The 14,492-nt window shown below is 32.9% G+C and overlaps 2 protein-coding genes across 2 annotated transcripts; one reads left to right on the top strand and one right to left on the bottom strand.

Moving 5' to 3' along the window:
• The first annotated feature begins 712 nt into the window (after positions 1–712).
• On the top strand, positions 713–2,084 carry LOC145063574 (uncharacterized). Its single transcript, XM_079011170.1, has one exon. The coding sequence runs from the start codon at positions 1,070–1,072 to the stop codon at positions 1,859–1,861; it is 792 nt and encodes a 263-aa protein (XP_078867296.1). The 5' UTR covers positions 713–1,069; the 3' UTR covers positions 1,862–2,084.
• Positions 2,085–11,463: 9,379 nt separating this feature from the next.
• On the bottom strand, positions 11,464–13,350 carry LOC145063125 (protein MOR1-like). The gene is made up of 6 exons (XM_079010719.1): positions 13,200–13,350; positions 12,604–12,672; positions 12,305–12,416; positions 12,112–12,213; positions 11,785–12,018; positions 11,464–11,696 (listed from the first exon to the last, which is right to left on the bottom strand). Exons 2-5 carry the CDS (start codon positions 12,624–12,626, stop codon positions 11,926–11,928), a joined length of 330 nt encoding a protein of 109 aa, XP_078866845.1. The 5' UTR covers positions 12,627–12,672; positions 13,200–13,350; the 3' UTR covers positions 11,464–11,696; positions 11,785–11,925.
• Positions 13,351–14,492: the final 1,142 nt, after the last annotated feature.

Raw genomic sequence — 14,492 nt, 5'->3', positions numbered from 1 at the left:
TCCCTTATATATGAAATGACGGATTTACCCTCACGTGCAAGGCACATGAGGGGGTTAACAGATCCTTTTTAACGGCAGTTAAGTCCAGGGACCAATTCCACATACAAACCACTCTAAAAGGACCATGAATCCAAAAAACTTGGGGTTTGGACTAAAACCCCAAAAATTTGCATACCATAGGGACCATTTTTGCAATTTTGTCAAAAGAAAAAAAAAATAATATATATATATATATATATATATATATATATATATATATATATATATATATATATATATATATATATATATATATATATATATATTAATGGTATTCTAGTCTTTTCAATTTGGGAATAGACATTTTCCACATACATACATGATCAAAAGGACCACAAATCCAAAAGAATTGTGGTTTTGACCAAATTCTTCAAAAATAATGCATACCACACCGGCTATTTTTGCAGTTTAAAAAATTTCTACTAGTGTAGTGGAAATGACCAAGCTTAATGAATTTTGAAACCATAAAGATTATTGGCACAATTTTTTCAAAATCAGGACTAAATCAACGTACAGGTGTAAACCATGGGGTCCAAAAGTGTAATATTTTAAAATCACCCGTCAAAATTACAATGGGAAACAAGACATAAGTTTCTATTTTGATCCAAAATACCATTTCATTTCTTAACTTCATTCTGTCATTTAGAAATGGTTCTTTCAACCAAAGAAATTTCTTCCATTACACTAGCAAGTCAAAATCCAATATACATTGAGTTTGATTTGATTTGAATATCAGATTTTTCGTATCCAAACCAAAATCTAAACACCCCTATTTTGACCTATGTCCAAATAGCTAGCAAGAGAGATTCTTGACACATGCTTACTTGTCAATTCTCATCACCTTCCTATACATTCTTGATTCTTCAACACCCCCCACCCCCTATTTCTTCCCTTATATCCTCTCACTTCACACTTTGTTTTTTTCTCAACCAAATACAACTTCTTTTCCCATACCCTTCTCCTCAGTTCTCCCTTTCATCAAATTCCCACCTCAAGTTTCATTATATATATTATAAATACATAGAAACAAATGGGGTTGAGTAGCAAACAAGTTTCTGGTGATCATATTGAGCTCAACTGGACTCAAAACATGCTAACATCAGACACCATACAGTCTTCATCAAACCCTCGTTCAACAACATTGAAAAGATCGCTACCAACACAACAATCCGATCTTGTAAAGTGTCCACGATGTGATTCAACAAACACAAAGTTTTGCTACTACAATAACTACAACAAAACGCAGCCAAGACATTTTTGTAAAGCTTGCAAGAGGCATTGGACCAAAGGTGGCACTCTTCGTAATGTCCCCGTTGGTGGTGGTCGGAAAAACAAGCGGAGCAAACGACCTAACACCACCACAACTGCCGCCACAACCACTGTGGATCACAGTTTAGGATTTAATGGTCACAAATACATGTTCCCAGATGATAAAGGCTTGTTCTTTAAACCAAATGACAGCGAATTCGATCAAGTTTCTTGGGATTTTAATGGCGGATTCACCGGTTCCACCACCAGTATGCAACCAACTCCGCGTCAAAGTTTAGGGTTTTCGATGCTGTCAAACATGACCTCCATGGATACAACCTCTATTCCGATCATTCCAACTTCTTTTTCGCCATTGTTATCTGGTTTTAAAGACGATTCAACCCTCACCACAGCAAGAATGATGGTGCAAAATTCTGCAACAGTTTCGCAGCCATGGATGCAGGCTCCAACCACCAGCAATTTCTTGGAATCAAATTACTGGAACTGGAATGACATTGATTCAATTGTTGATGAATCTGATCTTAACAAGCCCTTTGAAGATCCACAAGTTTAACAGTAAATGGAGGTGAGATTGAGATTAAAATTAACCAAATTAATTTAGACGATTTTGTTTCAGGGTTTTTTGTAAGTAATTAATGGGCCGGTGTGTGGATGTATAGTTGTATACTGTTCTTGAAGCTGTGGTTTCTTTTAGTATTGATCAGCTTCATTGGTTTAATTATGGGTTTTTGTTGGTTAATTCATCAACTATATATGAAATATTTTCTTTTACCATTGTATTCATTCATGTAACATATAATTTTTAAACAAATTATGCGAAATTGCTATTTTATATAAACTGTGAACATAATTAGAGTATTTCCAATAAAAGATTTTTTTAGAGGTCAAATATTAGTAATCTAATTTTTTTTACCATTAGAATGAGTTGTTTTTTGATCAATAATATCAATCATTTTTTTAGTTTCATGTTTTGTACAATTAAGTATTAACACATTTTGTTTACTCCTCTTATTATATTTAACTTTTAAAGTTTTATTTTTTATTTTTTTATTTTCAATTTGATTTCAATTAATATTGAGTACTAAATTGATAATGGTCGTATGATATTTCTGTCGTTTGTTATTTTTAATATTAGTAATACATCGATATTATTTAATTTTATTATTTTTAATTTTATAAATACTAAACATGTTCAAAAATAACAATTAAATGAAAGAATTTATAAAATATTTCACAAAGATGAAGGTAAATTTTTTTTTCAAAAACGCTTTTAAAAGTGGTACGTGACCAAAGAAAGTATAAAATATTTTATTTAGAACGGCTGAGATTTTATAAATAAATTAGAAAGACCAGGGAAACTGGCTTGTACAAAAAGGTTATAAGGAATATAGAAAAACCAAAGATAAAATTATAGAAACAACATGACGCATCAAACATGATATGAGGCAAACAACTTATACGATAGCAACATCACCAAAAAAAAACAGCAACCACCAAATCAGCATCAACAGGAAACCTCCACTATATATGAGGCTAAAAGCCCGAGGCAAAATCGATTCTTTGGTGTAGGAATGTCAATGAATTTTAAGAGACAACCATAGATAAGTTAATAGCATTTTGACAAAGTTAATCGAATAACATTTACATTATTTGATAAAATGATATGAATGATTTGGTACATTAAAAATCAGAAAAATATGTAACATAAATTAATAAATTAATAAAATGATGTTATACTTTTTTTTATGATACATGAACTGATGAAAGAATATTATGTAAGTGGGGTTCCATGAGATAATTGTGATTACATTTGGAGTGATGTGCATGTGAAGAGACATCGGGGGTCTTGTTTACAGCTCAATGGTTTTGAGTTGATATATCTCAAGATAGAGAAAGAAAGATTCTTTTGGATTTTCCCATTTTTGTTTTCTTTTTTATTTATGGAATTTATGTAAAGTGTTCATGTCTATACGTTTATAGTGTATAAACAGTGCAAAAAATTTATCTTCTGGAAGGGTATGCCCTGTTCAGAAGAATGGCCGACCTTCCACACATAATACATGAGCGTGATAGAAGCAAATATTTAAAATAAAATAAAAAATAACATTATTAAAGATACATATACATGATTAACAATCATATTCTTATGATAAATTATTTATATGATTTATCCCGCGCGTTAACCCAAAACGATATGGATTGGATCGAGACTAAACCTGTTCTAAATCGTGTTTAATTTTTCAAACTAAATATATTATTGTTTTAGATCCTTATCTTTTGATTTTATCTCACATTTTTAACTTTTAAGTTTTCATTTATTGATTTTATATCTTTTTTGGCATTATTTAATTATCATAGCTCATTGAAAACTTTAAAAATTGATATCTTTGTTAACATTAAAATCAACAAAAACATTCTCTACATAAAAAATGTATAAAAGATAACGCCTAAAATATACCAAGGAATATTGGTCGGATATTTTTGTCATTAGTAGTTCATGTGTACTTGTTGAGCAATGACCATTGTGACCATTGTTTTATTGTTAATTTATAAAATGGTACAATTAGTGGTTGTCATGCATGAGTAGCACATTATTTTATTTAGAATTTTTATATGATTTTTGTTTTGAACAAATTGCACCTAAATAATGCTTTTAAATTCAAATTTTGTTTCAAAAAATACTAACCCTCGACTGACCAAAAAAATATTTCTACCTTCTAATACCGTTAGGTGATATGCTGTTTGATAAATAAGTGATTAATTTTTAGAAAATAATTATTGACTTGTTTGTAAACGATTACTTATTTGGTAACTAAGCAATAATTTTTTTTAAAGTGTGTTCCTTAAAAACGATTGAAAGTACATTCCTTGTGATCGTATATTATTTCCGTTTTGAAAAGTTAAAATCCAAAAGTATATTTTCTTTCGATTAATCGAGGTTTCAAAACCAGAAAAACAACATTCACATTTTCTTTTGTTTTCTTAACTTTAACGTGTCATGGTTTCGATGTTTAAACAAAAGTTTCCATGTTTTCATTATAAAGACATATAATAATTGAAATTATACCTTTGTGTATTTTTAAATATTGTTAATCTAAAGATTGATGACCCTAAGCATAATGGAATGATTAGAATTCGGTTAGCTAGCCCCCTTGATGGAATGATATGAACATGTGCACAACAAATATTCTCCACTAGAAAAAGATGAAAGGCATGTGAATGGTAGAGCCCACAGATTTTTATTTTAAGTAATCAAATCCTTGTTCTTAAGTTCGGTCAAATCTTTGAATATCATAAATTAAATAATTTCTTTAATTATAATATCCGATTTTGGTTGGATTAATTATGTGATTAATATCAATCTCTTTCGATACAATCTGTGGAAAAACCCACGCCATCTAGATTACAAGATATGTACGGGTAAAAATATGTAACTATTTTGGTGGTGTACCATTAGATATGTGTTGTATGATTTTAACAGGTAAAAAATATGCAGTCTCCTAACCATATTTTAAAGAAAAAAGGTGAATTAACTTTTTGCAATATTTAAGAAGAAGATTGTTTGTTTTTTAATGTTTGCAGACTAAACTTAATATTGATTTTTTTAACTTTAAATAGTTTTTCAATACTTAAATTTAAATAATTTTAGTTTTACAACAATGAATATACATACAACAACAATAACAATTTTTTTAAATATTCATTCCACATAAATAATAGACAAAATTACATAATGGTCCCTAAGGTTTACCAAAAGTCACAATTTTAATCCCTATTAATTTTTTTTATACGAATGGTTGTTATGGTTTCTAAACTTGCATGAATAGTCGATGTGGTTTCTAAAAGACAAAAATGCAAAAATGGTCCCTATAGTATGTATTTTTTTGGGGTTTCAGTCCAAGCCTCGACTTTTTTGGATTCATGGTCCTTTTGACCTAGTTTATACGTAGAATTAGTCCCCCGACTTAACTTTCGTTAAGTTGTTGTTGTTAACCCCCTCATGTGCCTCCCACATGAGGATATATTTGTTTTTTCACTTCTAAAGGACCATTTTTGCACCTAAAAAAATATATCCCTCTTTTTAAAAAAAAATTAATACGTATTTATTTATTTTAATAATTAAAAAATAAAAGAGTTCTCTCTCTCTCTCTCTCTCTCTTTCTTGTTTTGTGGTAAACCTGAAGAAACGCACACATTACACACCATTTCCCTGCCACAAACCTTCAAGTCCATTTTCATCATCTTCAACGTCTTCATCTTTCAAGCATATCACACAAACCACCGCCATGCACCACCTTTCAACCACCATCTCCAACCCTGGTTTTTAGATTTGTAATAAATGTGGTTTCCAGATCGAGTAAGAAAATAAACGAGCGAGGAGGACGATTAGAGTCTCCGGCAGTGGATGGCGATGGTGAGGAGGGGTGGTGTCGATCTCCGACGAGCCCTCCTTTACTATTCCTTTTCCCGATCCGACATCAAAACACAAATAGGAGGGAGGCAGTTGCAGTCGCCGATCAAAGGAAGTGTCACAGGTGCTCAATCGGACCATAAAAGGAAGAATAAGATCGGAAGCAGCAGGGGCTGCTTAAGCATTGATTTGCGCAGAAGAATGAAGGAAGATCTGAGGGAAACAGGTAAGTTGTGACAGCAACTTCGGTAAGGAAAGGTGCGAATGGGGGGAAGATGTGATGAACAAATAAAGGAGGTGGCGAGGCTGCTCCTCGGCGAGCCTCATCGTGGTTTCTTTCTCATCATCGATAGCAACGATTCGGAAGGGAATCAGAGTAGCTACAGCGACAACGATTGAGGTGGGGTGTTTGGGGTTGTGATTTTTCGACTGTAGTAGGGTTGCAGAGGTGTTGAACATCGATTTCAGTAGTTGAGAGGGTTGTAGCTCCTCTTGATCTCGCCGAAAACAGCCATCCAAGGGTGTGTTTGTTTGTTTGACGCTCGACAGGAGTTTTGGGTGATCCTTCTTCAACAATGGTGTTTGGGAAGAAGAAAAAGGAAGATAGAGCGAGGAAGACGAGAGAGAGAGAGAGAGAGAGAGAGAGAGAGAGAGAAAGAAAGAAACCTCTTTTATTTTTTTAATTATTAAAATAAATAAATAGGCATTAATTTTTTTTTAAAAGGGGGATATATTTTTTTCAGGTGCAAAAATGGTCTCTTAGAAGTGAAAATCTAACATCCCGACTCTCAGCTATAATATTTATATATTTATTTATTTATTTTTGGGATTGAATGAGTAACTCGACGAGTTGTATGTCCGACTCGTCGAGTAGAGTCGGATTGATCACGTAGGTTTAATGACCAACTCGACGAGTCAGAGAGCCGACTCGCCGAGTAAGCGTTGTGCGAGGAAACCCAAAATCTCTGGGTTTGTGTCCTATTTAAAGGGCCTTAAGCCCTCATTTCTTCCTCACCGGCCACCCAACCCCCTTGTGTGAAACCCTAATCGCCTAGAGTAAGCCAAGAGAGAAAAGAGAGTTAATCTTGGGCATTTTGTGATCTTTTGGAGGAGAATTGGAGAGCATCAAAGCTTGGATCAAGATGAGGCTTTTGGATCCAGATATTCCTCAGAGATTTGCTTCAGTTGGAGGTAAAAAAAATGCTAACTTGATCATTTCCTTATGGGATCTTGGTTAGGGATTTTTTAGGGTTTTCTCCCGTCCATCTGGTGTCATTGAGTCATTTGAGCATGGCTTGAGGTTGAAACCTCAGATCTGGACTGTAGGGAGCCTTGTGAGTCCAAAGACAGGAGCTTTATTGAGCTGGAGGCAAGCTCTTGTGCATCTAACCCTTGTTGGAGCATGTATTGACATTATGAGCCTAATATGCCATGCATGCACGTAAAGCTTGCAGCTTTACGTGATATTCGAGCCTTAGGAAGATAGATCCAGAGTATGGGGTATCAGATCTTCCTTAAAACGTCTGAATGAGAATTCGACTTAAGGGACTCGACGAGTCGATGAGCTGACTTGACGAGTCGGTTAGAGTTTGTCCCGATGAGACTGAACACGCGGTAACTCGGCAAGTTGACGGGTCAACTCGGTGAGTTGGGTTGGACTTTCATGAGGGTTCTGAGGAACCGAAGGGACTCAACGAGTCGCATAGATGCACTCGACGAGTTGGGTCAACATGGACTGTTGACTCGAGTGTTGACTTCTATTGACTTTAGGGTTTGGTCAAACTTGAGGGATGGAGGTCATGGAGGGGTAAAATGGTCTCTTACCCGTCCCAAGAGTTAAATAGGGACTATCATGAGTTTATTTAGGATTGTGATCTTTAAGTGTTAATTAGAGATGCTTATTACATGTAGGCGGGGATTAGACTGTTCGAGGGGTATTCAATTTCCTTGCTTTGCTTACGAGGTGAGTCTTCTCACTATACTTACCTTGAGTGGTAATTTTGTGTGACCGGAAGGTCTTGTGGGCTTATATTGAGTATTGTGATATGTTGCATTATGTCTTTGTAATTTATGCTATGTATTATTCTAAGCTTACCGAGTTAGGACCAGAGGGTCCACCCGAGTTGTGGGACCGGAGGGTTCCACTGAGACACACTGACCGGAGGGTCTTATTTGAGTATAGCCATGAGAGGCTAATGATATATGTGTGGAATTTTGGGGAACTCGCTAAGCTTCGTGCTTACCGTGTTATGTGTTATGTGTTTTAGGTACTTCTCAGGATCATAGGAAGGTGCTGACTTGATTGTACACACGAGGCGGAGTTACATTTTGTGGATCCTCGATTGTGTTTATAACATTTTCTGAATATGTTTTTTTGAAAACATTGTCATTTAGGGTTTTGCGAACTATGTTATAAGAATACGTGATTTTTTTAAAAATGAAAATTTTGTTTGAAAATTTACAGTGTTACAGAAAAGACAAATATACCCTCATGTGGGAGGCAGATGAGGGAGTTAACATTGTCATTTGGGGTTTTGCGAACTATGTTATGAGAATACGTGATTTTTTTAAAAATGAAAATTTTGTTTGAAAGTTTACAGTGTTACAGAAAAGACAAATATACCCTCATGTGGGAGGCAGATGAGGGGGTTAACAGCAACAACTTAACGGAAGTTAAGTCGGGGGGGACCAATTCTACGTACAAACTAGGTCAAAAGGACCATGAATCAAAAAAAAATCGAAGTTTGGACTGAAACCTCAAAAAAATGCATACCATAGGGACAATTTTTGCATTTTGTCTTTCTAAAACTTCCACCAATTCCACCAATGGTCTCTGAGCTACATGAAATGACTTTTTTATCCTTTATTAAATTATTTTTATTTTTTTCTTAAAACAACTAGTTATTCTCCATAATTAGAGAGAAAATTAGACTAGAATTGGAAAAGGTCCTCCTGTGGTGATTTTGTTAGATTTTAAAGATTAGAGAGTGATTTGGGAGGAGACTGGAGAAGGACAAACTAGGATTAAAGTGTCGAGTATCATAGGGTATCTCATTATTTTCTTCTCTATAGTTTGAGCTAGGGTTTGGAGTAAAAACCAAATCCTAAATTTTAAGCTCTATCCTTGATTTTAGTATGATTTTACGCTAGAAACTTACAGTAGATCATCAAGACATCACTATTTCCGCTTTGAAATGGTTGATTTCACCTCCAATGGTGTAATTGGGAATTCAGAGCCCTAACTTGATGAGAAATTGTACTCTAGATTTTATAAGTTGTATATAATCTTAGTTTCATGAGTTTGAAGTCAAATATATCATTCTAGGTTAATAAGATAGTATTTATGTGTCTATGAATTGATTCTTATATGATTCCATTAGATCTTAAGTAATCTTTAGCTCAAATGATGATTCCAATGGTGATACACCATTGGAATGGAATGCCATGATTTTATAAGTTCAGTTTATTCACATAAATTTTTTGATACAATCAAATAATTCAATGGATGTAAACTATAAGTTTTTGGAAGGTTTAAAAGGAACTAAGTGTTGATGTGAGCTTATAACTATTATAGTTGGATCTAAATCTCTCAATTCCATTGATAAGCTTGGAATCATGTAATGAGGAACAAAACCATAAAATGAGAATATAAGTAGAATTGAAATGATGTTCAGATCATGTTTGGATTGATCATAGATGATCAATTAGTCATGAGAAAATAAATTATAAACATCTATGTGGTTATTTGAAAACTTATACCTTAATGAATAGTTGATATTTTAACAAGTGTTTCAAGGAACTTGTGAAGCATTAAGACCTTAATCTATTAAGTCTTAATTAAAATTTGATGTAGTGGAATATCAAAGTTAGTTCAAAGACTTAGTTTATCCATTAGATCATTTGGAAGAGTTAAGGGAGGTTTACGTACATAAAGACTAAAGTTTCTTCCATAGTTGGGCCAAACCTCGGTGGATCAAGCCCTTTGTTAGTAATCCTGAACAAGTTTACTCACTGTCCAAAACAAAAATAATTCATATCTCATTAACCTTTCATTTGTTTGACCTCTAGTTACTTCCATAAATTTTACATATGTTTGAAAAATAATAAGAAATTTGTAAAAATAAGTTAATCACCTTTGGTAGGGTATTTAGTTAATTTTTTAATGACATAATGGTATTTTATAGGTGAGGATTTCCTAGGAAGAGTAAGGAAGCTTGGCATTTGCTTAATGTGAGGTTACATGGAGTACATGTCCTTATCTTGATTTGATACTTTGGATTTTCATATGATATCACATGTTATATCCTTGTGTGCAATGGGTATACTACATGTATTATTTTCATTCATGAAAATTGGTTTAGAGTTATCATTTTGTATTAAGAAAATCATGTGCTTGTTTTGAAAGAGTTTTGGAGCCTCCTAAATGTGCATTCACTTAGGATGGGATTGAGACCCGAGTACCCAAATTTACTTGAAATATTCCCTTTGTGGGTTGAGATATTCCCTTCATGGGTTTACCTAAAACGAGCTCTTAACATATTCCTAAAGATGGGTCGAGATATTCCCTTAGCAGGTGCATGTATGGACTAGCTATCCCTTATGTAGACTAGTATGATGGTTTCATTAGTTCTAATTCCTTTTGGAACGAGCAGTAATTGGATAGACATGTTATGTGGTAGTGATTGATGAGCTCAATTAATTAAACATCATTGAGTTTGAACCTATATAAATTGATTGGATTGTGGTATAGATGCATATGCATTATTGTTGTTTGTGGTAGAATTATCCCATTTGAACTATTGAGATCTTGAGAAATGTTTGATATTTCTTAGCTAACCTTTGTTGGCTTTATGGATTCTATTGGTATTTTAGATTATAGGTCATTAGACCGTTTGTTTTGGATTATGAGTTATTAAACTCTTTGACTTTGTATTGTGGGTTTATATACCATTAACTTTGGATTTTAGGTCTTAGGAACCCTAGATTTTGAATTAATGAAACTTTGGGTTTTTTTATTTGAATTGATTTTGGTGGTTTGATTGAGTGGCTATGATTGTCATCATTACTTATTCTTGAAAAGCTAACCTTAGATATTCTCAATTGCTAGTCATAATGATATTATTTGAACATCAAAAATAAGTTCAATGGTAATGGTGTACAAACACGAGAGTCCGTTCCCCTCAAAAGTCATTATCAAGGAAATACATACAAAAGATGATCATCATATATAAGATTTTGCATTTTCAATAAAAGTTTGGGGAAAAATAAAGACTACATCAATATAATAAATCTTTAATAAGAACAAGATGGGTCAATTGACCTACTAATGGATGTTTTTTATTCATCTCATCATATCTTAAAATTTTCAAATTTTATAAAATACAAATACATTTTAAGATAACATTATACTCCCATAACATCATATTACAACATTACATCATATTACAATAATTTGAAATTTTATCAAATTGTGGCTTTATACTTTAATTTTTTTCTTGTTAAGGCGCATTATGGTTTCATTTTTTTATGATTAGAGAAATTTACTTTGAAAGAAAATTTATTTGTATTTGGATGAGAAAGCTACAACTGGGTAGATTTTTCAATTAATAATCTTGTAATAGAAAGAACCAATAATACAAAGCTGCTATAAGCCTATAATAAATAAACAAATAAATAAATAAAAGTATATTTAGTACATTTATAGAAATTAATACGAACCAAAAGAAATCAAAGATCACAAACAAAGGATTTTATCCCAACAACAAAAAATTTTCCCTTTCGAATTCATGTTACTAGTCAACAGTTTAATCAGCTCTTAATACAATCTTTTCGTTCTAAATTAATCAGTATACAACATGAATCTGTCATTCCATTGGCCATCAACTTGTGATGGAATCAACATTGGACCTCTTGAATCACCCCAATTTGTTTGACCAACCGGGCCAACTGCAGTCAATATTCTGGCAGTACCCAATGTCTTAACAGTTTTTAAAAAGAAAAGAATTAATACACGCAAGTGTTTACTAATTAAGATGCATTAAAGAGAGAATAGAATAGGTACATACCTGAAGATTAAGATCGATGTAGGCAAGTATTATAGGTTGGGATTCCATGTCAATTGGGACCATAGTACTTCTTCATATCATTATGTTTTAAGACATTTAATTACTTTTTTAAATTTCTCAAAGACAACCAAAACAATGTCATTATAAATATATAGCAACCTCAAGATCCTTAATCTGCTCCAACTGCAACTCTTCAAATTTAAACCTACAATACACAATTCTCTGTCTTTCATCCTGCAAGTAGATAAAATGTCATGATAACAAAAATATGCATTGATCCTTTAATTTGTCAAACAAAATGAAATATTTATGCAACTTTAAAGATACCTTATTAGAGTCCTTGACATTTAGCAAAGCTTGTGACTGGATGTTAACATTTTGAACAGACATTAAAGCCTTTGGTCTCAATCCCTTTGCTGGAGCCTCTCGCTTGAACACAAAATAGAAAACAATAAAATTAATTTGCTTACAAATCAAAATGAACAAACTAAGATGTGAAGAAGATCAGATGAACTCACACCTGATCAGGAGAACCATATGTAATGATATCTAAAGCTTCATTAATTACACCTCCAAATGGTGGCACGAGTGGATGCCTTTCCATATGAGGCTCTAAAGGAGCATAATTTTCCCTAGACCCACAAATTAAGCAGATTACATGTGTCAAGTAAAAGATATAACAAACTACAAAGCCAACTACTTAATCAAATAATGGTTTTACAGCAGTAAGGAATAAGAGCATAGACTAATTGCAATGAGAAAATGAAAAAGTAGAAATAGAAAAGGAAAAAAGTAGAAAAGGAAAACATAATTAAGGACCTGCTAAAAACTAATCCAGGCATGGATTGTGAGACTTCACTACTTTGCTCAACATCAGTAACATCAAAACTGCACAACAATAAGATAGATAGATTTTATTGCTGCTAACTGAATTTCAAAATATGCAATATGATCTCTACACGAAACATAGCAGGAATACATCCACGTTCTCCGACTCCACCCAAAGCATGAACACCATAAGGCATTTTGCCATAATTGCATCACAAGTTTCTTAGGAAAACCTACAAAATACCTAATAACATCTTCAAATACTATGCATCTTCATGTAAGAAATGAGTCCTTAAAGAAGAATCGTTAATATAAAAGCATCATAATCAATATTTGTTGTTAAAGGACTATTGTTAACTTAGGAATTAGTACAATCAAAATCATAGATGGAAACAAAATGGGTAAAATCTTCCAGCATCAGCGTCTGCTGCTTTTAGGAAAGCAATTAGGGCAACTGATCAAAACCCCACCATAAATCAACAAAACAAGGAATATTCAATATACATTGCATGGATATAGGTTTCAAACATGCGAGCATAAAATCTACAATAAGTCAATAACCAAAAAGTGATGAAAAAAAATGTAACTGGCTAACCCAATTCACGGATGCGAGGATCTTTAGGATTGGTGATGGAGTCGCAGAGGTTGGTTAAGTCAATGTTGGCATCTTTACGAACTTTCAAGTTCTTGTGTACCAATCGATCCTCCCATGGCAACTTCCTGGCATCCTTCAACAACTTCTCCTCTTCCGACATTATTACAGATTTATATATATATATATATATATATATATATATATATATATATATATATATATATATATATATATATATATATATATATATATATATATATGTGTGTGTGTGTGTGTGTGTGTGTGTGTGTATCTAGATACAAAGGATGATGAAATCGAAGTCTGTAACTTGTAGTGTGTGGGAAGAAGAACAATAACGTTTTTGGGGTTGTTTATGTCCCCAAATTTGAAAAGGAATAAACATATATTGAGGAGGGAGATTTATGGGAAAGGATGATATTTGAGTTTTTAGGAATTGGTGTGTGCATGGTAACACGTAAGGAGTATGTGCCCTGCCGTCCGTGAGTCTACATTAGGGTGTGTTATCCTTAATGTTTTTGGGGTTGTATAAATTACAAAGGATTTGGAAAGTAAATAAATGATCAAAATAGTATTGTATTCATTTTTTATAATAACTTATTTTTATTCTTAAAAATGACAACTTTCATTTACTACTCTTCTATAAATAGATTGATAAGTACATTAGAGTACCAGGATTAGTGTTATCTTTAACGAAATTTTGTTTAAAAAAAGTGTCAAGTTAAAGTGTGTTGCTCAATCTTAGAGTTTGTAATAAATGTTCAATCTTAGTGCCTAAGATCTAAATGTTTGTAGTAAATTTAAAGAAACAGGAGAAAGTGAATAGCATGATGATAATCCTTGTTCCTCAAAATTGTTGTGGATCATATAAATATAAAGTTCACTTCTGTAAATATGTATTTTGTTGGTATGTAATGGTCACTCAACTTTCAAGGCAGGAATAAAATAGTAATCCACAAGATGGCACATTGAGATCTTAGGCACAAAAACATGAAGAAACGTACTAAACTTGCATATGGAGTGTTGAATAGCCAAAAACATGGTATATAATTAGTGTATATATATACACACAAGTAGCCATAAAATTGATAAGGACGACAAAACAACAGTCACTGATGGTTAAGATAGTTTATTATGAGCTGGTGAATTTAACATATTGAGACAAAAGTTACAAAGTCCATAAGACAAATCAGAAATGAGAAGTTGATAAAGCAGCCCAGAAATATGCATATTTTGGGCAAGTAAAATTCAGGAACTTATATGGAAT

Source organism: Lactuca serriola, chromosome 7, assembly GCF_051521515.1.
Source record: "Lactuca serriola cultivar US96UC23 chromosome 7, Lser_US96UC23_V15, whole genome shotgun sequence".
Lineage (NCBI taxonomy): Eukaryota > Viridiplantae > Streptophyta > Magnoliopsida > Asterales > Asteraceae > Lactuca > Lactuca serriola.
Note: the sequence above shows the minus strand (reverse complement) of the source record. Positions and strands in the feature narration are given on the sequence as shown.

Coding starts and splice junctions, on each gene's coding strand:
- LOC145063574 (XM_079011170.1), top strand. CDS start 1,070: ATGGGGTTGAGTAGCAAACAAGTTTCTGGTGATCATATTGAGCTCAAC.
- LOC145063125 (XM_079010719.1), bottom strand. CDS start 12,626: ATGCCTGGATTAGTTTTTAGCAG. Junction 12,417..12,603: donor CCTGGATTAGTTTTTAGCAG/GTCCTTAATTAT, acceptor TTGTGGGTCTAG/GGAAAATTATGCTCCTTTAG. Junction 12,214..12,304: donor CATATGGTTCTCCTGATCAG/GTGTGAGTTCAT, acceptor TTTGTGTTCAAG/CGAGAGGCTCCAGCAAAGGG.